We start from the raw sequence: 26,596 nt of genomic DNA on the forward strand, positions 1-26,596 counted from the left end.
ATCAGTGAATTCCACCCCAGAACAGCCGGCACTGCCGGGCAGGGGCCCATCCCTGGCAGGGGCCCATCCCTGCTCCTCCGGGAGCCTCTCAGGACAGCCCCCGTTTGGGCGTCGCTCTCTCCACCGGGGGATGTTTGGCTTTAACCGGGACACTCCGGGCTCCCACCGGAGCGGGGCTTTGCATCAGATCTGGCCCAAATCTGGCTCTGGGTCAGCCCTGTTCGGAGCGCGAGTGTGAGACTGGAAGCAGCTCCGTCCTGGGAACGGGGACTCGGCTCACGGGGGACCTTTTCCCATCAGCCAGAGACGCCAAGGGCAGCGGAGGAGGCACGGTGCCGGGGGTCAATCCCCGTGTGCCGGGGGTCAAACCCCATGTGCCAGGGGTCAAACCCCATGTGCCAGGGGTCAATCCCCGTGTGCCGGGGGTCAAACCCCATGTGCCAGGGGTCAAACCCCATGTGCCAGGGGTCAATCCCCGTGTGCCGGGGGTCAAACCCCATGTGCCAGGGGTCAAACCCCATGTGCCAGGGGTCAATCCCCGTGTGCCGGGGGTCAAACCCCGTGTGCCGGGGGTCAATCCCCGTGTGCCAGGGGTCTATCCCCATGTGCCAGGGGTCAAATCCCGTGTGCTGGGGGTCTATCCCCGTGTGCCGGGGGTCTATCCCCCTACTTCATTGGGGCGGGGGGCTCTGGGACCCCGTTCATCGGGGCTGGGGGGGTCTCCGAGCCCGGTTTTGGGGGGGTTCGGGGGGTCTCTGGGCCCGGTTTTGGGGGAGTCTGGGGGGGTCTCTGGGCCCGGTTTTGGGGGAGTCTGAGGGGGTCTCTGGGCCCGGTTTTGGGGGAGTCTGGGGAGATCTCTGGGCCCGGTTTTGGGGGAGTCCGGGGAGTCTCTGGGTCCTGTTTTGGGGGAGTCTGGGGGGGTCTCTGGGCCCGGTTTTGGGGGAGTTTGGGGAGTCTCTGGGTCCTGTTTTGGGGGAGTCTGGGGGGGTCTCTGGGCCCGGTTTTGGGGGAGTTCAGGCGGTCGCGGCTCCTTCCCGCCGCGCCAGGTGCGCCCGGACTCATTTGACCGACGCACCACCGGAAACCCGTTCCGGCCCGGGCCGGGGGTTAGGGGGGGCAGTGGGACAAACCGAGCCGGGCCGGGAAGGGACGGGACGGAACGGGATGGAATAGGATGGGCTGGGATGGGATGCGACAGGACGGGAGAGGCGGAGCGGAGCCGGGCGGAGCCGGCGGCGGCGCGGGAGGCGGGCGGAACGGGAGGCGGGCGGAACGGAAGGCGGCGGAACGGAAGGCTCGCGGGCGCGGGGCCGGGGGGGCCGCGCGGCGGCGGAGCGGCCATGGCGGCGGGCGGGCGGCGCTGAGGGACCGGCCATGGAGCGCGGGGAGGGCCAGCCCAGCCTGCAGCTCGTCCGCCAGGCCGTGCAGGCGCTCTACCACGACCCCGACCCCAGCGGCAAGGAGCGCGCCAGCTGCTGGCTCGGGGAGCTGCAGCGCTCGGTGAGAGCCGCCGCGGGGGCCGCGCCGAGGCCTCGGGCCCCATCCGGGGCGGGGCGGGAGCGGCGGCCCCGGGGAGCCCCGGGGAGCCCCGGCCCCGGCGCTGCCGCTCCCGCCGGGCTGTGCCCGCCCCGGCCCCGGGAGCGCGGGGGGAGGGACCGGGGACAAGGGCCTGGAGGGACGGGACACAGGGAATGGCTTCCCAGTGCCAGAGGGCAGGGTCACATGGGATACTGGGAAGGAATTGCTGGCTGGGAGGGTGGTGAGGCCCTGGCCCAGGTTGCCCAGAGAAGCTGTGGCTGCCCCTGGATCCCTGGGAGTGTCCAAGGGCAGATTGGCCGGGGCCTGGAGCAACCTGGACTGGTGGAAGGTGTCCCTGCCCATGGCAGGGGTGGCACTGGGTGGGCTTTGAGGTCCCTTCCCACCCAGCCCATTCCATGGCTCCGTGATTAACACCAGGAACGACGGGCTGGCACGGTTGGCACAGCCCTGCTGGCGGCTGGGGAGGAGGGAGCGGCTCCGGGAGGTGTCGGGGAAGATGCGGGCTCCCCCCGCTCCTCCCGCCGGCCGAGGGGAGGGAACCGAGGGGAGGGAGGGCAGCGGGGCCGAGGCCTCGTGCCCAGAGCCCTCAGGGACGGACGCGCGGCTACTTCCCCCGGTTCGGGGGGTCGGATTGTCTTTCGTGGCCTCTCCTTGTCCCGCTGGAGCTGCTTTGTTCCCCCCTCCCCAGAGCCGGGGTCCCTCCCTGTCCCCCCGGGCTCCTCATCCTCCTCCCTGTGCCTCCCAAACCCTTCCGGGAGCCGGGGCTGGGAAGGGGCCGTGTCCTGCCCCCTCCCCGTTCCGGGTGTCCCAGTTCCTGCCCGGCTCCCTCCGCAGTGGGCTCAGCTCCGGCCCCTTCCCACCCCCGGCCAGTCCTGAGACCCTTTGCTCCCATGAACTCATGGTTTCCCCCCCCTTTTTTCCCTGAATGCCCTGCAGTGCCACAGCCACATCCCAGTTCCCACTGGAGTTCCCAAGGGAACGCCCACAGCTGGGCTTGGGGGGCTCAGGCAGCTGCTCCCCTCGGTTTTTCCTGGGAAGGGGCTTTGGCCTTTGGGAAGTGCCCGGGGAGGGTTTGGGGCTGTGCCCAGAGAGGGATCCTGGGGCAGCTGGAGAGGGAGATTTGTATTTCTGGGATGGTCCCTGTCCCAGGGCCCCCCAAGGCTCACACAGGGGCTGGGGGTTGGCTGGGGAAGACCCCCAGGAGTTCTGTTGGATAAAGGGTGTCCTCAGGATGGGCAGTTCCCTGCCAAGGGGGGTTTGGATTTTTGGGGACTGATTTATATTCCTGAGTGCCCCCAACCCCCCCAGGGCCAGGATCTCTGCCAAGAAAAGTCCTGGGCTTGGTTTTCCTCTGCTCTGGTTTCTCTGGGCTCTCCCCTGTGTCATCCAGGTTGGCTTTTTAAATAATAATAATAATAATAATAATAATAATAATAATAATAGTAGTAATAATAATAACTTAGCTGAGCTCCAGGGTAGCAACGTTCCTGCTTTTCCCTTTATATTGTGCTTATGTAGCCTCACCATGTCCCAGGTTTATTTGCTGGGTCTAAGGATGAACCCCAATCATTTTCCAAGTGTCCCAGGCCCAAGTTTGGGTTTGGGGTGTCCCTGAGGTCCCTGGCAGGACAGGAGGGCTCAGGTTTGGGTTTGGGGTGTCCCTGAGGTCCCTGGCAGGACGGGGGGTTCAGGTTTGGGTTTGGGGTGTCCCTGAGGTCCCTGGCAGGACAGGAGGGTTCAGGTTTGGGTTTGGGGTGTCCCTGAGGTCCCTGGCAGGACAGGAGGGCTCAGGTTTGGGTTTGGGGTGTCCCTGAGGTCCCTGGCAGGACAGGAGGGCTCAGGTTTGGGTTTGGGGTGTCCCTGAGGTCCCTGGCAGGACAGGAGGGCTCAGGTTTGGGTTTGGGGTGTCCCTGAGGTCCCTGGCAGGACGGGGGGTTCAGGTTTGGGTTTGGGGTGTCCCTGAGGTCCCTGGCAGGACAGGGGGTTCAGGTTTGTCCATCAGCCCCCCTGGCAGCCTCATTCCTTGCCTTTGCTGCTGGTTATTCCTGGGAAGGGGGGCCTGCAGTGGTGGAGCAGCGTGAGCACAGCACTGAAGAGCTGGGCTGGAGGTGCACGTTGACCTAAATCCAAGGATTTGAGGATCCCTCAGCCAGCCTGTGCTGGGAGCCCCATGGAGGAGGTTCCAGCCTAGCTGGGGTTTCCCTCATGCAGAGGAACCATATTCCACGTGGGATTGGCCCTGTCCCAGCTCTCTGAGCCTCCTGGCTGAGGGTTCCCTGCATCCCTGGTGTCTGGAGCCTTGGGAGAACGTGCCATGTGGATCCGTGGCTGTGAGCTGGGCCCTGGGGCTTTGGTGTGACCCGAAGTGTGGGATTTGGGCTGCCAGGACCCCAGTGGAAATGACAAATTCCCGGGTCCCAAGGGTGCTGCTCACCCAATGCCCAAGGATGAGGCTGCTGGCCTCGGTCTGGGGGGTTTGTGTCCAGGCCCTGGGCCAAGGAGGGACACTGGGAGTCTCCTGGGGCACAGCCCGTGGTTAGGAAGCCCCTGAGGCACTGGAAGGGCTCCAAGGCCTCCCTGGAGCCTTCCCTTCCCCAGGGAGCCCCCCGGCTCCCCCATCCCCTCTCCATGGCAGAGGGGCTCCAGCCTTGCAGGGCTGGGCATTTTCTTATCTGCTGGCACCCTTCAGGCTCTTCCCTGCCTGTGCTGCTGCCCCATACACCTATTCCTGCTGAACCTTCCCTCAGGGGGCATTTCCCTGGCTATCATCCCAGCTCAGTGGTTGGAGCTGCCTGAGGGCGCTCAGCTCTCCAGAGCTCTGTGGAATTCCTGGGTGTGCTGCAGATGGAAGCAGCTTCCTGTGGTCACTGGTGACCAGGGCCCATGAATAACTGTGCTGGCTGTGCTGAGTCGGTGGCTGCCCAGGGGTTATCCCTGAGCTCTGGGGCTGGTTTGGGAGGATTTGGGTCCTGTGGCAGTCACTGCTGCCGTTCCATCCAAGCTGGGAATGATCTGCCTGTTCACAGAGCAGAGAAGGGGTTTCAGAGGAGGGCTTGGGTTGTGGCTGTTGTAGGTGTTGAGCTTCTTAACTTTTTGTTTATCCCGAGCTTGGGAGTTTCCTGGTGAGCATAAATAAATCCAGAGGGGGTGTTTCCATCAGCAGTGCCTCCAGGTTTTTCTCACTCCCTGTAGAGGTTGTTACAGGTGAGTGTTGTGGCAGGAATAGCTGGAGATGTTGGAGTTCTGAGCGTGGAACAGCTCATGTCATGGAGGCAGCTGGGAAGGAAGGACCTGGGTCTGGAGCGTTGGTGGGGGTGCAGCCCGTCCCCGCTGGCCCTGGGCACCCTGTCCTGCCAGGGCAGGTGTTTGGAAAGGGGGGTATTGTCAGTCCCAGGCTGGGATGCAGCTGGAAGCCAGGCTGGAGAGCTGGGAGTTTGGAACAAAGGGCTGTTGGAACAACTGCCCAAGGGATGTGATGGAATCACCTTTGTTAGGGGCTGGAATGAGGACCAGAGATGGGTTTTAGGGATGCAGAGCTTTCATTCCCACTGCTCGAGCTCAGGGAAGTCCTGAGAGAGGCTCTCAGAGATGAGGGCTGTGAAGCTCATGGGCTTGGCTGAAGTTCTGTCCCCCCAGATTTCCACATCAGCTGGATTTGGGATTTTTAGCCACGCTGAACCCAAGAGCAGTGTTTGGGGAGCTCCTCCTTTCGGGGTGTGGTGTTTGTCCATCCGTGACCGTGGTTGGAACTGGCTTTACCTCCCCTAAGGGCAAAAAAGGGGGAATATCCCCCTCCTCCAGCCCTGTGACCTGCTGACCTCATTTCCTCTCAGGAGGCCTCTTCTGGAATCCCATAAAGTGATTTTCCTGGTGATAACAGTGCTGGGGGTGGCAGCGTGGTGTGGGGGAATCATGGAATGGGTTGGGTGGGAAGGGACCTTAAAGCCCATCCAGTGCCATGGGCAGGGACACCTCCCACCAGCCCAGGTTGCTCCAAGCCCCATCCAACCTGGCCTTGGACCTTCCAGGGATCCAGGGGCAGCCACAGCTTCTCTGGGCAACCTGGGCCAGGGCCTCACCACCCTCCCAGCCAGCAATTCCTTCCCCATATCCCATCTCTCCCTGCCCTCTGGCACTGGGAAGCCATTCCCTGTGTCCTGTCCCTCCATGCCTTGTCCCCAGTCCCTCTCCAGCTCTCCTGGAGCCCCTTTAGGCACCAGGAGAGGCTCTCAGGTCTCCCTGGAGCCTTCTCTGAGCTTTCCCAGCTCTCCCAGCCTGGCTCCAGAGCAGAGGGGCTCCAGCCCTGGAAGCATGTCCTGGATGGGCTCCTCTGGACTCGCTGCAGCAGGACAGGGCTGTGTTTCCATGGGGGTCTGGGCTGTGTCTGCAGCCCCCTGACCCCACTGAGCCCTCGGTGCTGTTCCAGCCCTGCTCTCTGACCAGGCCCTGGTTTTCCCACAGGTCCATGCCTGGGAGATCTCGGACCAGCTGCTGCAGATCCACCAGGATGTGGAGTCCTGCTACTTTGCAGCACAGACCATGAAGATGAAGATCCAGACTTCCTTCTACGAGCTCCCCACGGATTCCCACGCCTCGCTCCGGGACTCTTTGCTGTCCCACATCCAGAACTTGAAGGACCTGTCCCCGGTCATTGTCACCCAGGTGGGTGCTGGCAGGGGGAGGGAGCTGCTCCCTCCGTGTCCTGCTCCCAGCGCTCGCTCCAGGGCTCTGCTGGAGACAGGGATGGCTGTCCCTGCTCCCAGCCTGCCAGGGGATTGTTCTCCCTCCTTCATCCCTTGGTTCCTTTTGTCACATCCATTACTGAATCTTCGTTTGCTCTTAGGGAAGGAGCAGCAGCTCTTCCTGGGCTTTTCCCTGTGCTCTGCCGTGAAGACCCAACCCAGCAGCACCCTGGGTGTCCAGGGGGATTTCCCTCACTCTTCACTCCTTTCCTTCCCATTATCCATACATTCCTGGGGCACGGGGGGATCTGGCACCTCCAGGCTGAGACCAGGGTGCCTGTCTGACTCCTGAGTCCTCCAGGAGGGAATGTCACCCCTCAGGGTGGCGGGTGTCACCACAGGGTTTGAGCACAGGCAGAGATGGTGGGGGTGGATCTGGAGTTCCCTGCCCACAGGGATGGTGGGGGTGGATTCCAGAGTTCCCTGCCCACAGGGATGGTGGAGGTGGATTCCAGAGTTCCCTGCCCACAGGGATGGTGGAGGCGGATTCCAGAGTTCCCTGCCCACAGGGATGGTGGGGGTGGATTCCAGAGTTCCCTGCCCACAGGGATGTTGTGATGGACTCCAGAGTTCCCTGCCAGCCCTGCAGGCCCTTTCTCCTGGCACATGCCAGCCGTGCCCACACTGATCCATGTTTTCCCCACTCCCCAGCTGGCTCTGGCCATCGCCGACCTCGCCCTGCAGATGGCTTCGTGGAAGGGCTGTGTGCAGACACTGGTGGAGAAGTGAGTGCCTGTTGTGTCTCTGAACTCAGAATTGTTCCGTGGGCACGTGGCGGGCGGGTGGTCCCGTGTGGTCCCGGAGAAGGAAGTTCCCTCCCTGGATCCCTGATACCTGTGCCCAGGGTGGTGGCAGGAGGGGCTGCCTGTGGCTGTGGAGCAGCTCTGTTCACGCTTCCCTGCTCCCAGCCCCGGGACTCAGCGCTTTCCCTCATCCCTGCTTTGTTAGGGATGATCCCTCGGCCCCTGGCTTTAGCATGGTGGGGTGGAGCAGCCAGGCTGGAGCTGGTGGCTGTGGGGTGTCCCCACGGGGTGCCACACGCTGCTGCATGGTGACACCGATGCTGAGGTGGCTCCCTGTCCGTGGGCAGCAGGGGGAGATGGGATTTGTCTGGGTGGTGGCACTTGGGCTCGTGGGCTGGGAAACCTCCTGTCACTTCTCTGTTGGAAATCCTTGGGCTGAGCCATCCCAGAGACTCCTCTGGGCAGGGCTGTGCCCCGTGGCCAGGGCCGAGCCTCTGGAATCACGGAGTCGTGGGATGGTTTGGGTGGGAAGGGACCTTGGAGCCCGCCCAGCCCCGCTCTGTCCATGGGCCGGGATGTCCCCCTGGCTGTCACTCTGCTGTTCCCCAGAGCTGAGGTGCCCCGTGCCTCTCCCGCCCCGCAGGTACAGCAGTGACGTGACGTCGCTGCCGTTCCTGCTGGAGATCCTGACGGTGCTGCCGGAGGAGGTTCACAGCCGCTCCCTGCGCATCGGGGCCAACCGCCGCACCGAGATCATCGAGGACCTGGCCTACTACTCCAGCACCGTGGTGTCCCTGCTGGTGAGCTGCACAGCACAGCCACGGCCAGGCAACCAGGGAATTGTCTGGGCTGGGCCATCGAGTCCAACCCTCCCCCAGCACTGCCAAGGCCACCGGTCACCCGTGTCCCCAAGTGCCACATCCACACAGCTCTGAGATCCCTTTGAAATCCACCCCTGCCCTGGGCAGCTGTGCCAGGGCTGGACAGCCCTTTGCAGGAAGGACTTTTTCCCAATATCCTACCTAAATCTCCCCTGGCACAGGTTGAGGCTGTTTCCTCTTGTCCTGTGTTTCAGGACACAGAGCTGAGCTGTGTCCTCTGCTCAGCAGCAGCTCAGGTGTTGCTTGAGAAGATTCTCTTCCCCCATTCTGTGTTTATCCCAGTGGAGATCCCTGCCAGTGCCACCACAGCCACTGGGGCAGCCTGGCTCCACCTGTTCCCAGGATAAGTTGTCTGAGCAAGTCCTCACTCAGTCTGAAACTCCTTTCACCTTCCTCAAGTCCCCACTGTGTTGTCCCCACAGCCATCTCCAGCTTTTCCCGGGCCCCTGGGATATCCTGGCTGTCACACTGCTGGCACAGGCAGTGTCACCTCTCTCCAGGATTGCCGAGGGCCAGACACTTCCTGTTCCTGCTCCCCCTGACCCCCCTGGAGCTTTCCTGAGCTTTCCCTCTCAATCCCAGCACAGGCATTTCTGCCACCTGCCTGAAGAGCCAAACTGACGTTTTCTGTGTGGGATTTAAATGTCAAAATCCCTTTTTTCAGTTACGAAATGGGGGGGTTAAAAGTGTTCCAGGGGCTGTGATGAGGTCCAGCATTTCACCTTCAGGATTGAGGCATCAAGTGGGGAGAATGGATCTCTGGAAGCTCTCATGCAGGATTCCTGGGCCAATGCAGGGGATCTGGGATCCTTCTCCAGGCCCTGGCTGTCCACCTCTTCCTCTTTTCCCTGTGCCTGGCAAGGCTGGGGCTGTTCCCTTGGTGTGGATTTTGGGCAGGGCTGCTGGTGGTGCTGTGGCTCAGCAGAGGTGTTGGCCAGCGCTGGGAATGAGCTGCTGCCATCCCACATCCCGGCTCAGACCTCAGGATGTCCCTCAGGGCAGGTCTGGCCCTCAGCACCAGCTTCTCTCTGCAGGTGGTTTGTGGGGAGAAGGATTAAATTGGGACTTGTCACGTGTGAATATCCCTGATGGCTGTGAGGTGGTCTGAGAGGGGATCCTGCAGGAACCCGATGGGCTGGGAATGAGGAGAACACTCCAACTGCTCCTTCTGCTCCTGTGACAGCAGCTGGAGCTGACAGAGGGTCTTGGCTCTGTCCCTCCCTCTCGACAGTCCAGGGCTGCTGGAGAGGGGGATGTTGAGAGCAGCCTGCTTGGGAGTGTCCTCCTGTGGCCTCTGGAGGATGTTACTGTTGTTTTACTGTGGATCACCCGCTGCAGTGGGATCCTGAAGGGTTCTCCTGCCCCCCCAGGTGACGTGTGTGGAGAAGGCAGGAAACGAGGAGAAGATGCTCATCAAAATCTTCCGGTGCCTGGGGAGCTGGTTCAACCTTGGTGTCCTGGACAGCACCTTCATGGCCAACAGCAAGTTGCTGTCCCTCCTCTTCGAGGTGCTGGTGAGTGTTTCCTGGGAACTGGGGAGGTGCCAGGTGGGGCCACTGGGGGATCCCAGCGGGACTGGGGGGGTTCTCCCCTCCTGTGTCAGGGAGGGGCCCTCTGATTCCCTCTGGGCCGGGACCAGCCCTGTGGAGTGGGTGGTCCCTCTCTGCTGGGCAGGGCAGGCTGGAAGTTGCAGTCTGGGGGGTGTCCCTGCCCACCAAGTGGCACGTGGGGTTTGCCACCCTCGTGTTTGGGTAGCACTGGGTTTGGGCATCAGAAGCGTCTGTTGGGGAGCAAACTGTGTCCGTTTGATGCTCAAATCAGGAGGGTTGGGGTTGTGTTGTTTTCCTTCCAGATTGTCAGTAAAACAATATTCCTTTTCTGACACTTTCTCCATGGAAAATCACCTCTCAGAGGTGTTTGGGTGTGGGTGTTTTGTCCAGCTGAGTATGAAGAGCTGGAGGTGTGGAGAATCCGTGCCCTGGGCCAGGGCAGGCAGGGAATGGAGCCATGGAGGAACTGAGGTTTCTGCTGCAGCCAGGGATGGACAGATAGTCCATCCTCCCCCTCTCCCACAGGATCCCTCGTTTGCATGATTCAATCAGTGACAATGAGGACTCCCAAGGAATAGACAGTATCCATGCAGGATCCTGCTTGGAGCCACTCCCAGGACAGGCTGTGGGGCTCAGCAGCTCGTTTAGTGTGTTAACAAGACTTTAAATCAGGCATTTTTCCTTCCTCCCCTCCCACCTCCAGTGGCACCAGGAATTGTTTCCCCAGTCCAGGGACTTCTCATTCGAAAGAGTCTCTGCTCCTTTGTTTTCTCCCTGTTTTCTTCTTCCTCCTTCTCAGTATGTCCTGTCTCCTCCCCAACTGGCTGGGGCTCCAGGGAGCTGGGAAAGTGCCTGTAAATCCCCCTCACACAGTCACCACTCCCAAAATTCGGTGACCCCCCAGACCATCCCTGCTCAATATTCCACACGTGCTTGTGACAAGCGGTGTCTGTGCCCACCGAGGGCTCCCCAGTTCCCATCCCTCTGAATGGGAGTGGTGGCTCTGTGCCCAGCCAGGTGGTGAACAGCATGGTGGTTTCCTTGCTCTGGAGCTGCCCTGGATTCCAGCTGGCGTTTTCACTCCTGTACTTGCCAGGGAAGTCGCTGGGGTCTCTTGGAAAGGGTCAGTTTGACCTGGAGTGGCCAGGGAAGCAGCTTGCAGGGCTGGTGGGGGTCAGCTGTGGGGGCTGTGGCTGGGCAGGACTCCTGCCAAATGTTTCCATAGAATCCTTTGGGTTGGAACAGACCTCCAAGGTCAAATCCAAGCATTTGAGGAACAACAAGAACAAAAACCTGAGGGTTTTGTTGCTGTCTGATTTCGTGTTATAACTGGGGCAGGTGAAGGGCAGCTCCGATCTCTGCTCTGGTGACCAGGACAGCACCCAGGGAAGGGCTGGAGCTGTACCAGGGCAGGGTCAGGTTGGATCTCAGGGAAAGGTTCTTCCCCCAGAGGGTGGTTGGGCACTGACCAGGCTCCCCAGGGCAGTGGGCACAGCCCCAAGGCTGCCAGAGCTCCAGGAGGGTTTGGACAACACTGAGGGACAGGGTGGGATTGTTGGGGTGTCCTGGGCAGAGCCAGGGGTTGGATCAATGATCCCTGTGGGTCCCTTCCAGCTCAGGATATTCCCTGATTCCTTGATAATCACTGGGCTCCTGTGTCTTGCAGCAACAGGACAAGACCTCATCCAACCTGCATGAGGCAGCGTCGGACTGTGTGTGCTCAGCCCTCTACGCCATCGAGAACGTGGAGACCAACCTGCCATTGGCCCTGCAGCTCTTCCAGGGCGTCCTCACCCTCGAGAGTGCCTATCACATGGCTGTGGCCCGGGAGGACCTGGACAAGTGAGGGACAGGGATGGGGATGGTGACCTGTGGGGACGGGCAGGGCAGCACTGACCCGGCTGGGGCTGTGTCAGCTCCAAACCAGAGACCAGTGCCAGGAGCACCAGCAGCGGTGGGGCTGGGCCAGGGCCTGTCCCTGCACTGGAGGGGTCACACCCTGAATCCTGGGGGCAGTTCTGGGCACCTCCCAACAGGAGAGACCTGGAGGGGCTGGAGCGTGTGCAGGGAAGGGAGCAGAGCTGGGAAGGGTCTGGAGCAGCAGGAGGGGGTGAGGGAGCTGGGGGGGCTCAGCCTGGAGCAAAGGGATTTCATCTTCAGGAACTTCAGCCCCCAGACTGAGTTTGTGCCTGGCAGCTGTTCCACACAGGGACATCCTGGGTTTGTTGTTGGAAATAGGTTTATGTCTCTGTGTTCTGCCCCGTGGCCCCTCTGAGGGCTGGGCAGGACTCAGCTGTGTCACAGTGACACCCTCAACCCTGACACGTGGCACTGGGCCTTTGGAGAAGTATGAGATCAACATTGCAGCAAATTTGCTTATTGGAACCCCGTGTTTGCACCAACTTCCCCTGATTCAGTGTTTCCAGCTGCTGATGAAGCAGAAGTTGGGGGTTCTCACTCTGGCCAAGGCTCCGGGCGCGTTCCGGCCCAGCCCTGCCCTGCGCTGGAGTATTGGCCCCTGGGGATGATCCAGGCCCTGGGGGTGATCTGGCCCCTGAGGGTGATCCAGGCTCTGGGGGTGATCTGGCCCCTGAGGGTGATCCAGGCCCTGGGGGTGATCTGGCCCCTGAGGGTGATCCAGGCCCTGGGGGTCATCTGGCCCCTGAGGGTGATCCAGGCCCTGAGGGTGATCTAACCCCTGAGGGTGATCTGACCCCTCAGGGTGATCTGGCCCTTGCCAGTGATGCAGGCCCTGGGGTGATCCAGGCCCTGGGGGTGATCTGACCCCTCAGGGTGATCCAGGCCCTAAGGGTGATCTGACCCCTCAGGGTGATCCAGGCCCTGGGGGTCATCTGGCCCCTGAGGGTGATCCAGGCCCTAAGGGTCATCTGGCCCCTGCCAGCGATCCAGGCCCCGGGGTGATCCAGCCCCTGGGGGTGATCTGACCCCAGCCCTGTGCTCTCCCTCCCCAGGGTGCTCAATTACTGCCGTGTGTTCACCGAGCTGTGCGAGACCTTCCTGGATAAGATCGTGTGCACCCCGGGGCAGGGCCTGGGCGACCTGCGGACGCTGGAGCTGCTGCTCATCTGCGCGGGGCACCCACAGTATGAGGTGAGCGGGGTGCAGCCACGTCCCTCTGCTCACCTCGTCCCAAATCCCACCCTCCAGAGCCGGGTCAGAGGGGGAGATCTCGCTCTTCTGTCGCCACATGGCCATGGTTTGGTTCCTGTGAGCTGTGGCTCTGGAACGCCCGCTCTGTGCTCATGGGCAGGGCTCTGGCTTAGCTTCCCCTTCCCAGCACCCTGGGTGTCTGGGACTGCCAGCACAGCCCTGAAAACCCTGTTAGTGCTTTTCCACGTGTTAAAGTCAAGCTTGCTGGGGATTTGTGGCTTCTGGGAACTTCGCCCTGTGAGTGACTGAAATGTTGGTTCATCAGCATCAAAGCTCCCACCCTGCCTTAGGTACAGACCATTTGTTAAGGCTTGGTCTCTTTTAATCCTTTATTTAATTCTTTATCCTTTTATTGTTCTCAAACTGTTAGTTCACTCCCTGTAGCTGATCCCTGCCTGTGTTCAGTGTGTGGCTCATTTGCTGTGGAAGGTGCAGAGCTGTGCCCCAGCAGGCCCCAAGTGCTCACTACAGTCCCTCGGACCCTTTTCCTCCCTTCCCAGCTCTGTTAAGCTCAGTTTTCCTCGGCTACAACCTCATCCTGTGCCAGTGGTGCTGAGGGGGCCATGGAGCTCTGCAGCTGCTCCTGACCAAGTCTGCACTTGTGGTTTTTCTGCGATAACCACACAGTAAATAAAAGAACCCACAACAAAGGGGCTGTGGAGCAGTGTCCGCTTCCAGCTCGAGCTGCTCCCAGAGCCTTGGACCCTGCTCCAGGGCGGTCCCGGCTCAGAGGAGAGGCTTTGGCTTCCGAGGGCTGGGGCAGATGTTCCATGTGACCTGGGGGGTTCCAAACCCTTTATTGAGTGACAGGCAGAGAAATGGGTGGATCTGGGGGAGCTGGTCCCCTTGTCACCCTCGTGTGACGCAGCAGCACTGATGGAGATCTGTGGCACCATCACTGCCAGCCCTTAGGGAGGGTTCCTCCCTTGGGAGCCCCGGCAGAGTGGGGAAAAATGTGCTGCTGGTAACAAAACGCTGGATTTCTCTTTCCAAACAGGTGGTAGAAATTTCCTTTAATTTCTGGTACCGACTGGGGGAGCACCTGTACAAGACAGACGATGCCGTCATCCACAGCATCTTCAAAGCCTACATCCAGCGCCTGCTCCACGCCCTGGCCCGGCACTGCCAGCTCGACTCCGACCACGTACGGTCCCTCTGGAACAGCTGGGGTGGTGGGATGTGGCCCTGGGATGTGTGTGTCCCTCTGGAACAGCTGGGGTGGTGGGATGTGTCCCTGGGATGTGTGTGTCCCTCTGGAACAGCCAGGACAGTGGGATGTGTGTGTCCCTTGTGGAACAGCCAGGACAGGGGATGTGTCCCTGGGATGTGTGTGTCCCTCTGGAAGAGCCAGGACAGTGGGATGTGTGTGTCCCCTGGAACAGCCAGGACAGTGGGATGTGTGTGTCCCCTGGAACAGCCAGGACAGTGGGATGTGTGTGTGTCCCCTGTGGAACAGCCAGGACAGTGGGATGTGTGTGTGTCCCCTGTGGAACAGCCAGGACAGTGGGATGTGTGTGTCCCCTGTGGAACAGCCAGGACAGTGGGATGTGTGTGTCCCTCTGGAAGAGCCAGGACAGTGGGATGTGTGTGTCCCCTCTGGAACAGCCAGGACAGGGGATGTGTCCCTGGTATGTGTGTGTCCCCTGTGGAACAGCCAGGACAGTGGGATGTGTGTGTCCCTCTGGAACAGCCAGGACAGTGGGATGTGTGTGTCCCCTGGAACAGCCAGGACAGTGGGATGTGTGTGTCCCCTGGAACAGCCAGGACAGTGGGATGTGTGTGTCCCCTGTGGAACAGCCAGGACAGTGGGATGTTTGTGTCCCTCTGGAACAACCAGGACAGTGGGATTTGTGTGTGTCCCCTGGAACAGCCAGGACAGGGGATGTGTCCCTGGTATGTGTGTGTCCCCTGGAACAGCCAGGACAGTGGGATGTGTCCCTGGGATGTGTGTGTCCCCTGTGGAACAGCCAGGACAGTGGGATGTGTCTGGCTGTACTGCTGCATGCCGGGGGCTCTCTGGAGCCCTGGAGCTCTGCAGGACAGCGTCCTGTGCTTGCAGCAATTCCAGGGAGGAGTGAGAGGGATTACATGTGCTGCATTAAACCTCTTTGTCAGTCGGTTCTTGCTTGGCCGCCTTGTCCCTGCTCGGGGCAGTTTTGTTGGGATAGAGCTTGCATGGCTGGCCAGACACAGTGCTGTCATCTTCCTCTGTGGAGTGTGGGATGCTTTAGCCTCCTTCCCTCTCCTCAGCTCTCATCCCCTTGCTTCCCATCCCTTCCTGTGCCTGTCAGAGCAGGAATACACAGCATATGCTCAGGCTGGTCACGTTTTCCCTGGGCACAGCTCTCCAATCCCTCAGGCAGGCTGGTCTGGGACAGGAGGGCAGGAATGATGGAGCTCCTTAAAACTGGCTGTGGCTGAGTGGGAGTCTGAATTCCCCTGAGCTGCCCCCACCCCTGTGCTCTCCCTGCTCTCCCTCAGGAGGGTGTCCCGGAGGAGACGGACGACTTTGGGGAGTTCCGGATGCGCGTCTCGGACCTGGTGAAAGACCTGATCTTCCTGGTGGGCTCCGTGGAGTGTTTTGCTCAGGTGGGTTTGAGGGAGTGTCGTGAGGTGCAGGCACGTCCCACGGGAGGTCACCGAGCCCTGGTGGCCCTTGGGCTGGGAGGAGGTCACAGACATCTCCTCGTGCACAGGGAAGTGTGTGGGGGGAACCTGTCAGGGAGAGCGGGTGTGGGAAAGCAGGAGGTGTGGGAGCAGCAGGAGCGGGTGGGAGGGGGCTGAGGATTTTGGGTTTGGAGGTGAGGGGGTTGAGGACCAGGGGGCTTGGTGGGTGGGTGGGGGGGGCTGTGGAGTGAGGCCACCTTGCAGGGTGGGGTTGGTGGCCAGACTCCCCCGGGTTGGTGGCCTCCCAGGTGACTGCTCCTCCCCACAGCTCTATGCCACCCTGAAGGACGGGAACCCGCCCTGGGAGGTGACGGAAGCCGTGCTCTTCATCATGGCCTCCATAGCCAAGAGCGTCGACCAGTGAGTGCTGACAGCCCACCCGGGCCTGGAGGGGACTGGGGCTGCCTCAGTGGAACAGAGACAGCACAGATATCCCAAGGACATTCCCTTTCCTGGGAGTGTCCCAGGCCGGGTTGGACAGGGCTTGGAGCAACCTGGACTAGTAGAAGGTGTCCCTGCCCATGGCAGTGGGTGAGACTGGATGGGCTCTAAGGTCCTTCCCGACCCAAACCATTCATTGTGGATCCTTGCACATGCAGATCCTTCCACTTCTGGGTAGACTTTTCCTAGATACCTTAATGGAAGGTTAAATCACTGGAAGTGTTTTTCCTCCCCTGTTATTGGACAGGTGACACCCGGGGCAGTGAGTGCAGCAGTCCTGGGCACTGCCAGCAGTGTGACAGCCTGGCTGGCCTTCACTGGGCTGGAAATGCTGTTCCTTCCTTCCCTGGTAGGCTGGGAATGCTGTCCTTCCCTTCCCTGGGCCCTGGCATTGCCATTCCTCCCTTCCCTGGGAGCTGGGGGAGTCACCTCTGTCCCTACACATCACCAGCTCCCCTTATCTGTGTGAGGGCTCATTCTCTCCCATTCCTTGTTCCCGGGAGCGCTGCCTTGGAGCACTGGGGACTCTGCTCCCACCAGCGTGTCCCACAAGGCTCCGGTCTGGGATGGCCCCGTCACCCCCTCCCACACTGGAACAGGCAGTTCCCAGGGGGGTTAATGCCCCTTGTCCTCGTGCCCAGCTCTTCTGGAGGAGTTCAGTGTTCCCTGTTCCCGGCTCCAGCAGCCCCTCCAGCCCACGTGGCTGTGGCGGCTCCGGGGGCTCATCCGGCGCCTTTCCCGCAGGGAGAACAACCCGACGCTGGTGGAGGTGCTGGAGGGGGTGGTGCGGCTGCCCGAGTCGGTGCACACGGCCGTGCGCTACACCAGCATCGAGCTGGTGGGCGAGATGAGCGAGGTGGTGGACAGGAACCCGCAGTTCCTGGGTGAGTGCCCTCACACCCGCCGTGCCCGCCGCCCCCTGACCCCGTGTGCCCATCGGGTACCCATGTGTCTGCACATCCCATGCTCGGGTACCTGATAAAAGGGCTCTGTGACTGCCCCCCTGACCCCCTGTACCCATCAGATACCCGTGTGCCCATCGGATACCCATGTGTCTGCACATCCCATGCTCGGGTACCTGATAAAAGGGCTCTGTGACTGCCCCCCTGACCCCCTGTACCCATCAGATACCCGTGTACCCATCGGGTACCCGTGTGTCCGCACATCCTGTGCTGGGGTACCTGATAAAAGGGCTCTGTGACCTCCCCCCTGACCCCGTGTACCCATCGAGTACCCATGTACCCATCGGGTACCCGTGTCTCTGCACATCCCGTGCTGGGGTACCCGATGAAGGGGCTCTGTGCCCGCCCCCCTGACCCCCTGTCCCCGCAGATCCCGTGCTCGGGTACCCAATGAAGGGGCTCTGTGCCCGCCCCCCTGACCCCCTGTCCCACAGATCCCGTGCTCGGGTACCTGATGAAGGGGCTCTGTGCCCGCCCCCCTGACCCCCTGTCCCCGCAGATCCCGTGCTCGGGTACCTGATGAAGGGGCTCTGTGCCCGCCCCCCTGACCCCCTGTCCCCGCAGATCCCGTGCTCGGGTACCTGATGAAGGGGCTGTGTGACCGGCGCCTGGCGTCAGCTGCTGCCAAGGCCATCCACAACATCTGCTCCGTGTGCCGGGACCACATGGCCCAGCACTTCTCCGGCCTCCTGGAGATCGCCCGCGCCCTCGACTCCTTCGCGCTGTCCCCCGAGGCCGCCGTGGGGCTGCTCAAGGGTGGGTACGGCAGGGACGGGGACCCCCGGGATCGGGGGGGATCTGCGGGGTCGGGGGGGTATCCGTGGGATCTGCTGGGGTGTCCATGGGGGTCTGCTGGGGTGTCCATGAGGAACTGCCAGGGGATCTGTGGGGAACTGCCAGGATATCAATGCTGGGATATTTGTGGGATCTGCAGGGGTATTCATGGGAAACTGCTGCAGTGTCCATGGGATCTGCTCGGGTGTGCACAGGGAACTGCCAGGGTATCCATGGGCTCTGCTGAGGTATCCATGGGGAACTGCTGAGGTGTCCATGGAGGACTGTTGGGATGTCCATGGAGCTGTGCTGGGGTGTCCATGGGGATTGCTTGCCAGAGTGCTGAACCCTGTCCTCACAGGGTTTGTCCCAGTGTGCCCTGAGCCACATTCCACGTTCAGTCTCCTCAGCAGCTCCCTTGGGGCAGGAGACAGAAATAAATCCTTTGGGATTGGTAACTGTCCCCATCCCGTGGAGCATCTCTGGGCTGGACATGTGGGAAGAACACATGGGAAATGCTCCCAGACAGGCTTACAGTGGGTCAGTGCTTCATCCACACACGGGGAATCAGCTGCTGGACACAGAGGGTGGAGAATCAGGAGTGTTGGTGATTTTAGAGAATTGGGGCCCAAGAATGGAGGTTTTAACTCCAGTTTGCACTTGGAGCGTTGGCATGTCACTGAGCATTGGGCACTGTGTGCCTCTTCAGCCACGGCTGGTTTTGGGGATGTGCCTTAAAGGTTCCCGATGGATTCATGTGCCACTGGAGCCGTTAACCCAGAGCACTCTGGAGCGTGTGCCAGGGAACCTTCCCAGGGCTGTGCTGCCCCTGGAGACACAACTCCCCCTGTTCCACTTGTGTGCAGTCCTGTCTGCATGCAGCAGCACCAGCAGAGCTCCTCCTCTCCTTCCCAGAGGGCTCGCTGCCCCTCCCTTAGAACCATGCCAGGAATTCCCGAGCCAGGGAGATGTTCCCCCGGCGCCGTTGGCACCGCAGCAGCCCCGGCAATGCCAGAGCCGGGCTGTGCCACGGCTGCCCATGGGAGAGTGCCCATGGCTCAGTGTTCCTCATGTTCCATGGCTGGGAGCCCTGAAACACCTGCACTGGAAATTCCCGGGACCTCGTGGTGCTGCTGGGCAGGCACAGGGCACTGGGGACATTCCAGGGGGCCCAGCTGTGCTCGTGGTGTCCGTCTACCTGCCCATGTCCCTCTTGGATCCTTGTCATCACCCCCCGCTCCCCATGCTGGATCCTTGTCATCACCCCCCGCTCCCCGTGCTGGGTCCTTGCTCCTGAGCCCCCTGCTCCCCGTGCTGGGTCCTTGTCATCGCCCCCCGCTCCCCGTGCTGGGTCCTTGCTCCTGAGCCCCCTGTCCTTGCAGGGACGGCGCTGGTGCTGGCCCGCCTGCCCCTGGAGAAGATCGCCGAGTGTCTGAGCGAGCTCTGCGCCGTGCAGGTGCTGGCACTCAAGAAGGTGCGTCCAGGCAGGGGACAGTGGGGACAGCAGCTGGGAGGGGACAGTGGGGACAGTGGGGACGGCAGCTGGGAGGGCACAGTGGGGACAGCAGCTGGGAGGGGACAGTGGGGACAGTGGGGACGGCAGCTGGGAGGGGACAGTGGGGACAGCAGCTGGGAGTGGACAGTGGCTGCCCAGGCCCCGACCCTGCCATAGCAACTGTGTCCTCAGAGCCAGAGGTGTATCCTGGAGGCACGAAATTGTTTGGGTTGGAAAAGCCCCTAGAGCCTGTCAAGTCCAGTGTTTCCCCAAGGCCACCACTAACCCATGTCCCCAGGTGCCACATCCACAGGGCTTTGAAATCCCCCCAGGGATGGGGACTCCACTCCTTCTCTGGGCAGCTGCACCAGGGGTGGACAGCCCTTTCCCTGAAGGAGTTTTCCCATATGCAACCTGACCCTACCCTGGCACAGCTTGAGGCCGTTTCCTCTCACCCTGTGCTTTGTTCCCTGGGAGCAGAGCCCAGCCCTCACACAGGATGAGTCCAGGACCAAGCCCATCCCTAAGCCCCCCCTGGTTGGGAAGCACTAAGCTGGTGGTGTGTGCTGTGTTACATGGAAAGAGAAGGATCCCTGGAAATCAATTTCTGTGCCAGGAGCCATCCTGACCCCACTGTTGTGGGCAGCTTCCACCCATCTCTCCAGGATGGAAATCAACTTCCATGTGGGACACAGGGCCCCAAAAAGGTCATGTTCTATCCCAGAACTCCATTGACCTGAGTGACCTTTCCATGCAGACCCAGGAGAACAGAGCAGAAATCTCAGGATGGCAGGAGGAGGGAGGGAAGCCTCGGGAAGGGGATGTGCCTGTGGTTCTGGGGAGCTCCTCCCGCTGCCCTCACCCCTTGGCTGGCTCTTCCACCTCCCACCCTGCTCCTCTGAGACCCCTGGGGATGGGCTCTGGAGGGGACCCAGGGAGAAGCCTCTGAGCTGTCAGAGCACCCTCTGTGTGTGGCCGAGACCGGGGCTGCTGGGCCAGCTGTGCTCCCTGGGAGCAGGGCTGCCTGTGGTCCTGAAATCCCATCCTTTTCCCTTGATTTCCAGCTGCTCTCCCAGGAGCCAAGCAATGGCCTCTCCTCAGACCCTACAGTGCCCCTGGATCGACTCGCCGTCATCTTCAGGTGAGGAAGGAGGAACTGGGGCACAACTGGGGCAAAGCTGCTCCCCAGAGCCCTGACCCTGAATCTGTGCCTGCTCCTTCTCCCCAGCCCATGGGGAATGGGCTGGAAGCTGCTGCTTCCCCAAGTTCCAGCTCTCCAGCCCCCCGAGCCTGTTCCTGGTCCCCTTCCTGCAGCTCCAACCCGTTTCCTCAGCTTTAATCCCAACCCCCCTTTAATCCCTGGCTGTTCCCACAGACACACCAACCCCATTGTCGAGAACGGCCAGGTCCACCCGTGCCAAAAAGTCATTCAGGAGGTGCGTGGGAGCAGCTGGGATTTGGGGAGGGGGCTTGGGGGGTTCTGGGTGTGTCATACAGGGTCACTGTCCCTGGGTGTTGGCAGGTCCACGTGTCCGATGGTGCCTCTGCCCAGGGGAGAGGAGCTGGGGAGTGTTGTCCCATCCCTCCTGGAATCTGGGGAGCGTGGGGGGAAATTTGGGTCTTTGACTCCCTGGAAGGGGCCCTGGGTCTCGGGTCTCTGATTTCCCTGCCCATATCCTGTTTGTGCTGCACCAGAGCAGATAAACCGCTCCAGGCTCCCCGAAAGCTCCTGTTCTCCCACAGCCTCCTGCCCGCGCTGGGATTGGGGTGTTCTGGGGATCGGGAGGGGGTTGGGGGTGTGTCCCGGGGTCGGGTGTGACCCTTCCCGCCTGTCCGGGCCCAGATCTGGCCGGTGCTGTCGGAGACCCTGAACAAGCACAGTGCCGACAACCGCATCGTGGAGCGCTGCTGCCGCTGCCTGCGCTTCGCCGTGCGCTGCGTCGGCAAGGGATCGGCTGCCCTGCTGCAGCCCCTCGTCACACAGGTACCACGGGCACGGGGGCACGGGGGACAGGGGCACTGCTGGCATGGGGGGACAGGGACACTGCTGGCACGGGGGACAGGGACACTGCTGACAGGGGGGGACAGGGACACTGCTGGCACGGGGGACAGGGACACTGCTGACAGGGGGGACAGGGGCACTGCTGGCACGGGGGGGACACGGGGCACTGCTGGCACAGGGGGACAGGGAGACAGGGACACTGCTGGCACAGGGGGACAGGGACACTGCTGACATGGGGGGCACTGGAGACACTGCTGGCACCAGGGGGGACACTGGGGACACTGCTGACATGGGGGACACCAGGGACACTGCTGACATGGGGGGACACGGGGCACTGCTGACATGGGGGACAGGGACACTGCTGACATGGGGGACAGGGACACTGCTGGCACAGGGGGGACACCAGGGACACTGCTGACACGGGGGGACAGGGACACTGCTGACAGGGGGGGGACAGGGACACTGCTGACACGGGGGGACACGGGGCACTGCTGACATGGGGGACAGGGGCACTGCTGACACGGGGGACACCAGGGACACTGCTGGCACAGGGGGACACGGGGCACTGCTGACATGGGGGGCACCGGGGACACTGCTGACATGGGGGACACCGGGGACACTGCTGACATGGGGGGACAGGGACACTCCTGACATGGGGGGCACCAGGGACACTGCTGACATGGGGGACAGGGACACTGCTGACATGGGGGACAGGGACACTGCTGACAGGGGGGGACAGGGACACTGCTGGCAGGGGGGACAGGGACACTGCTGGCAGGGGGGACACCAGGGACACTGCTGGCACGGGGGACAGGGACACTGCTGACATGGGGGACAGGGACACTGCTGGCAGGGGGGACAGGGACACTGCTGGCACAGGGGGACAGGGACACTGCTGACATGGGGGACAGGGACACTGCTGACAGGGGGACACGGGGCACTGCTGGCACGGGGGGACAGGGGGCACTGCTGGCACAGGGGGGGCACCAGGGACACTGCTGACAGGGGGGCACAGGGACACTGCTGGCACGGGGGACAGGGACACTGCTGGCAGGGGGGACACCAGGGACACTGCTGGCACAGGGGGGACAGGGGCACTGCTGACATGGGGGGCACTGGGGACACTGCTGACAGTGGAGGTCTGTGGGGAACCCAGGGGGTCACGCAGGTCGTGTGGCCTGCAGACATGTCACAGGGGTGGTGATGGCTCTGGGAGGTGCTGTAGTAAATCCCAGCAGTCTCAGGAATTCCAGCATGAACCTTTGAGGGAGGCTTTGGAATGCAGGGAAGAGCCAGGGGATGGTTGTGGGAGCCCCATGGGTGTGTCTGTGATTTGGGAGGGGCGTGTGAAACCTGCTCCTTGGAGAGGTAACTGAGCCTGATGGCGGAATCCGGGAATGTCGGTGCTGGGTGTTCCCTGCTCCGCTCCAGGCTCCTGCTCCTGTGCTGGCTCAGGGAGCCACAGCACGGAGATGGCCCCAGGTGTGAGGCTAGACCTGAGCCAGTCCTTTGGGATGTCCTTTGGGATGTCCCTGCCCGCTCTGGGACAGGCTGGGACAGGCTGGGACACCAGCTCAGGCTGGGCTCGGGGGAATGTGGGATCAAGGGGTGGATCAGGGGGTGACTGTGCCAGGGCTCCTGTGTCCCCAGATGGTGAACGTGTACCGGGAACACCAGCACTCCTGTTTCCTCTACCTGGGCAGCATCCTGGTGGATGAGTACGGCATGGAGGAGGGCTGCAGGCAGGGCCTGCTCGACATGCTGCAGGTGGGCCCACCCAGCCAAGTCATGGAATCACAGAGGCTGGAAAAAGCCTCTGAGCCCACCCAGTCCAATCCTCCCCCAGCACTGCCAAGGCCACCACTCACCCATGTCCCCAAGTGCCACATCCACACAGCTTTGAAATCCCTCCAGGGATGGGACTCCACCCCTGCCCTGGGCAGCTGTACCAGGGCTGGACAGCCCTTTCTGGGAAGGAATTTTCTCTAATGTCTAATCTGTAGAACCTCATACTCGTTTGGCTGGGAGGGGACCCTAAAGCCCACCCAGTGCCACCCCCTGCCATGGGCAGGGACACCTTCCACTAGCCCAAGTTACTCCAAGCCCCATCCAACCTGGCCTTGGACACTCCCAGGGATGGGGCAGCCCCAGCCCATGCAAGGAAGGGGAGTTGGAGGAGCGATCCCAGGTATTTGCTGATGGATCCCTGTCCCTCCCAGGCTCTCTGCATCCCCACCTTCCAGCTCCTCGAGCAGCCCAACGGCCTCCAGAACCACCCGGACACTGTGGATGACCTGTTCCGCCTGGCAGCCAGGTACCCCCGCTGCCCCCGGCCCCGCCGGCCCCCCGCCCCGGGAGGGTCCCCGAGGGGCTGGGCAGGGGCAGGAGCTGCCCCTGACGTGTGTCTGTGCTCACGGGCAGGTTTATCCAGCGCAGCCCCGTCACCCTCCTGCGCAGCCAGGTGATGATCCCCATCCTGCAGTGGGCCATCGCTGCCACCACCCTGGACCACCGGGACGCCAACTGCAGCGTCATGAAATTCCTGCGGGATCTCATCCACACCGGCGTGGCCAATGACGTGGGTGACCCGCGGGACCTTCCTCGGGGGGCACTTCCTCCGTGGGGACCTTCCTTGGGGGGCACTTCCTCCGTGGGGACACTGCTCAGGGGGCACTTCCCCCATGGGGACCTTCCTCGGGGGGCACTTCCTCCATGGGGACACTGCTCAGGGGGCACTTCCTCCATGGGGACCTTCCTCGGGGGGCACTTCCTCCGTGGGGACCTTCCTCAGGGGGCACTTCCTCCATGGGGACACTGCTCAGGGGGCACTTCCTCCATGGGGACAGTGTTCAGGGGGCACTTCCTCCGTGGGGACCTTCCTTGGGGGGCACTTCCTCTGTGGGGACCTTCCTCGGGGGGCACTTCCCCCATGGGGACATTGCTCAGGGGGCACTTCCTCCATGGGGACACTGCTCAGGGGGCACTTCCTCCATGGGGACCTTCCTCGGGGGGCACTTCCTCTGTGGGGACACTGCTCAGGGGGCACTTCCTCTGTGGGGACCTTCCTCGGGGGGCACTTCCTCTGTGGGGACCTTCCTCGGGGGGCACTTCCCCCATGAGGACACTGCTCAGGGGGCACTTCCTCCATGGGGACCTTCCTCGGGGGGCACTTCCTCCATGGGGACCTTCCTCAGGGGGCACTTCCTCTATGGGGACACTGCTTAGGGGGCACTTCCTCCATGGGGACATTGCTCAGGGGGCACTTCCTCCATGGGGTTGTCATCATGGAATCGCAGAGTAGTTTGGGTGGGAAGGGACCTTAAAGCCCATCTCATTCCACCCCCCCGCCATGGGCAGGGACACCTCCCACCAGACCTGGTTACTCCAAGGCCCGCAGCCCCATCATCCTTGTCCCATGTCCTCCCAGCCACTCTGCTGGTGGAGAAGCTCTGGGAGCCACCTCCGGGGCAAGAAGTGTGTCCCTGTCCCCAGGCCCTGCTCACCCCTCCTCCTTCCTCCCACAGCACGAGGAAGACTTCGAAGTGCGGAAGGAGCTCATCAACCAGGTGATGACCCAGCTGGGGCAGCAGCTCGTGAACCAGCTCCTGCACACGTGCTGCTTCTGCCTCCCGCCCTACACCCTGCCCGACGTCGCCGAGGTGCTCTGGGAGATCATGCAGATCGACCGCCCGGTGAGGGCACGGCCCCCTGGGAGGGGATGGACCCCAGAGGGTGGGAGGGACCCCCAAAGGGCTGGGCTGGACTCCAGAAGGGTGGGATGAACCCCCAAACAGTCAGGTTGGACTCCAGAAGGGTGGGATGAACCCCCAGAGGGTCGGGCTGGACTCCAGAGGGGTGGGATGAACCCCCAAACAGTCAGGTTGGACTCCAGAAGGGTGGGATGAACCCCCAAAGGGTCGGGCTGCAGCCCTGAGCTGCCCCTGTGGCCACATGGGACCCCAGAGCTGTCTGGAGGCAGGACAGGAGCCACATTTGGTTCCTCATCCCGAGTTGCTCCGTGTCCCTGCACAGACGTTCTGCCGCTGGCTGGAGAACTCACTGAAGGGGTTGCCAAAGGAAACCACGGGCGGAGCCATCCAAGTGACACACAAACAGCTCACCGACTTCCACAAGCAAGTCACCAGGTGAGCGGGGCCGGGTCTCCAGCTGGGACAGCCTGGAGCCTGCTGCTTCCCAGGGAATGGCTTCCAGCAGCCCCAGAGCCCCCAGCCCTGCCCGTGGAGTCCCTCCCGCCGGGCTGTGCCATCCCTGCTCCCGTGTCCCCTCTGCTGTGCCATCCCTGCTCCCGTGTCCCCTCTGCTGTGCCATCCCTGCTCCCGTGGCCTGGCAGGAGCTGTGGAGGGCCCGTGTCCCCTGTGCTGTGCCATCCCTGCTCCCGTGTCCCCTGTGCTGTGCCATCCCTGCTCCCGTGGCCTGGCAGGAGCTGTGGAGGGCCCGTGTCCCCTGTGCTGTGGCCGGACAGGTTTTTCCACCTGCCCGATCCCTGCGGAGCCGCGGCCCTTCCCGAGGCCCTTCCTGAGCCACCTCCTGGTCCCCGTGAGTCACCGGCTCCGACTGCCGGGCCCTGCCCAGGCCTGTCCATTCCCGGGGCCAGAGCCGGATCCACCTGGAGCCTCTGGCCAGTGTGGGAACATCGACTCCCTCTGCCCGGCTCTGTCTCGGTCCTGGACAAATCCCGGAGGCCGAGTGCCCGGGGGAGCTGGTTCCTTCCTCCCGGCCACCGCCCTGGTGGCACAGGGGTCCCCTCCGGGGCTGCTGAGCCTGTTCTGTCCCAGCAATTGTCCCTTCGTCTCTCCCAACATCTCGGAGCCAAGCTCCCAGCTCCCATCCCCGGCAGGACACCTTCCCCACATCACAAACATCCCCTCAGTGTCACCCCTGTGCCACCCGCTGATGCCAGCCCCTGTCTCGCAGTGCTGAGGAATGTAAACAAGTGTGCTGGGCCCTGAGGGACTTCACCCGCCTGTTCCGATAGCTCCGGCTGCGCACGCTCCTGTCTCCCAGGTAAGGCCCTGCTGCCTGCGGGCTGGCACCCCGGCACAGCGGGGCCAAGGGCTGACCCTCCCTTCCCCCTGCCAGGAATGTCTTTAAGGAGAAGACAGGAAAGAGCAACCCAAGAATGTGTCCCACAATCAGCCGAGGGCTCTCGCCCGCTCCAGCGCGTCCGGGGCCGCGGGAGGACGGCCCGGGGGTCCCGCCTGCCCGGTGGATCCACACCCGGATCTCGGCACCGCCACGAGAAACAGCCCACAGGGGAAAACCCCCACCACCCAACTCCAGATCCTCCAGGCACCGGGGTCAGGCGGATCCACACGGATTCGCCCAGCAGCAAAACGAGAAGCTAGACAAACTTTCTGTGAAATGGAGACAAAAAAAAGAGAAAAAGAAAAAGACAAAAAAACCAATAAACAAAAAACAAACAATACAAATTCTTTTAGGAAGATGGGGGTCAGTCGGGGGGGCCCTGGGGCACTGCCCCCTGAGCCCACCGGGCCCTGCCTGGTGCCGACTCCTGGAGACGACGCGGGCAGGACGGACTCTGCAAATAGAGATTTATATTTTATTTTGTTCTGCTTTTTTTTTAGTTTGTTTTCTTGTTTGGGTTTTT

At 62.1% G+C, this 26,596-nt stretch overlaps 1 protein-coding gene across 1 annotated transcript; it reads left to right on the forward strand.

Annotated features, from left to right (window-relative positions):
* The first annotated feature begins 1,314 nt into the window (after positions 1-1,314).
* Positions 1,315-26,551, forward strand: TNPO3 (transportin 3). The gene is made up of 23 exons (XM_051773975.1): positions 1,315-1,500; positions 6,001-6,201; positions 6,933-7,006; positions 7,668-7,824; positions 9,276-9,419; positions 11,122-11,297; positions 12,428-12,566; positions 13,624-13,770; positions 15,108-15,215; positions 15,562-15,653; positions 16,479-16,618; positions 17,261-17,452; positions 18,853-18,944; positions 20,030-20,106; positions 20,341-20,401; positions 20,809-20,949; positions 22,618-22,734; positions 23,187-23,281; positions 23,389-23,545; positions 24,492-24,659; positions 25,000-25,112; positions 25,903-25,992; positions 26,068-26,551. The coding sequence occupies exons 1-22, from the start codon at positions 1,375-1,377 to the stop codon at positions 25,961-25,963; spliced, it is 2,778 nt and encodes a 925-aa protein (XP_051629935.1). The 5' UTR covers positions 1,315-1,374; the 3' UTR covers positions 25,964-25,992; positions 26,068-26,551.
* The last annotated feature ends 45 nt before the right edge of the window (positions 26,552-26,596 follow it).

The sequence above is a fragment of the Manacus candei genome, unplaced genomic scaffold, assembly GCF_025592945.1.
Source record: "Manacus candei isolate 608988 ecotype Guabito, Panama unplaced genomic scaffold, ASM2559294v1 h1tg000182l, whole genome shotgun sequence".
Taxonomy (NCBI): Eukaryota; Metazoa; Chordata; class Aves; order Passeriformes; family Pipridae; genus Manacus; species Manacus candei.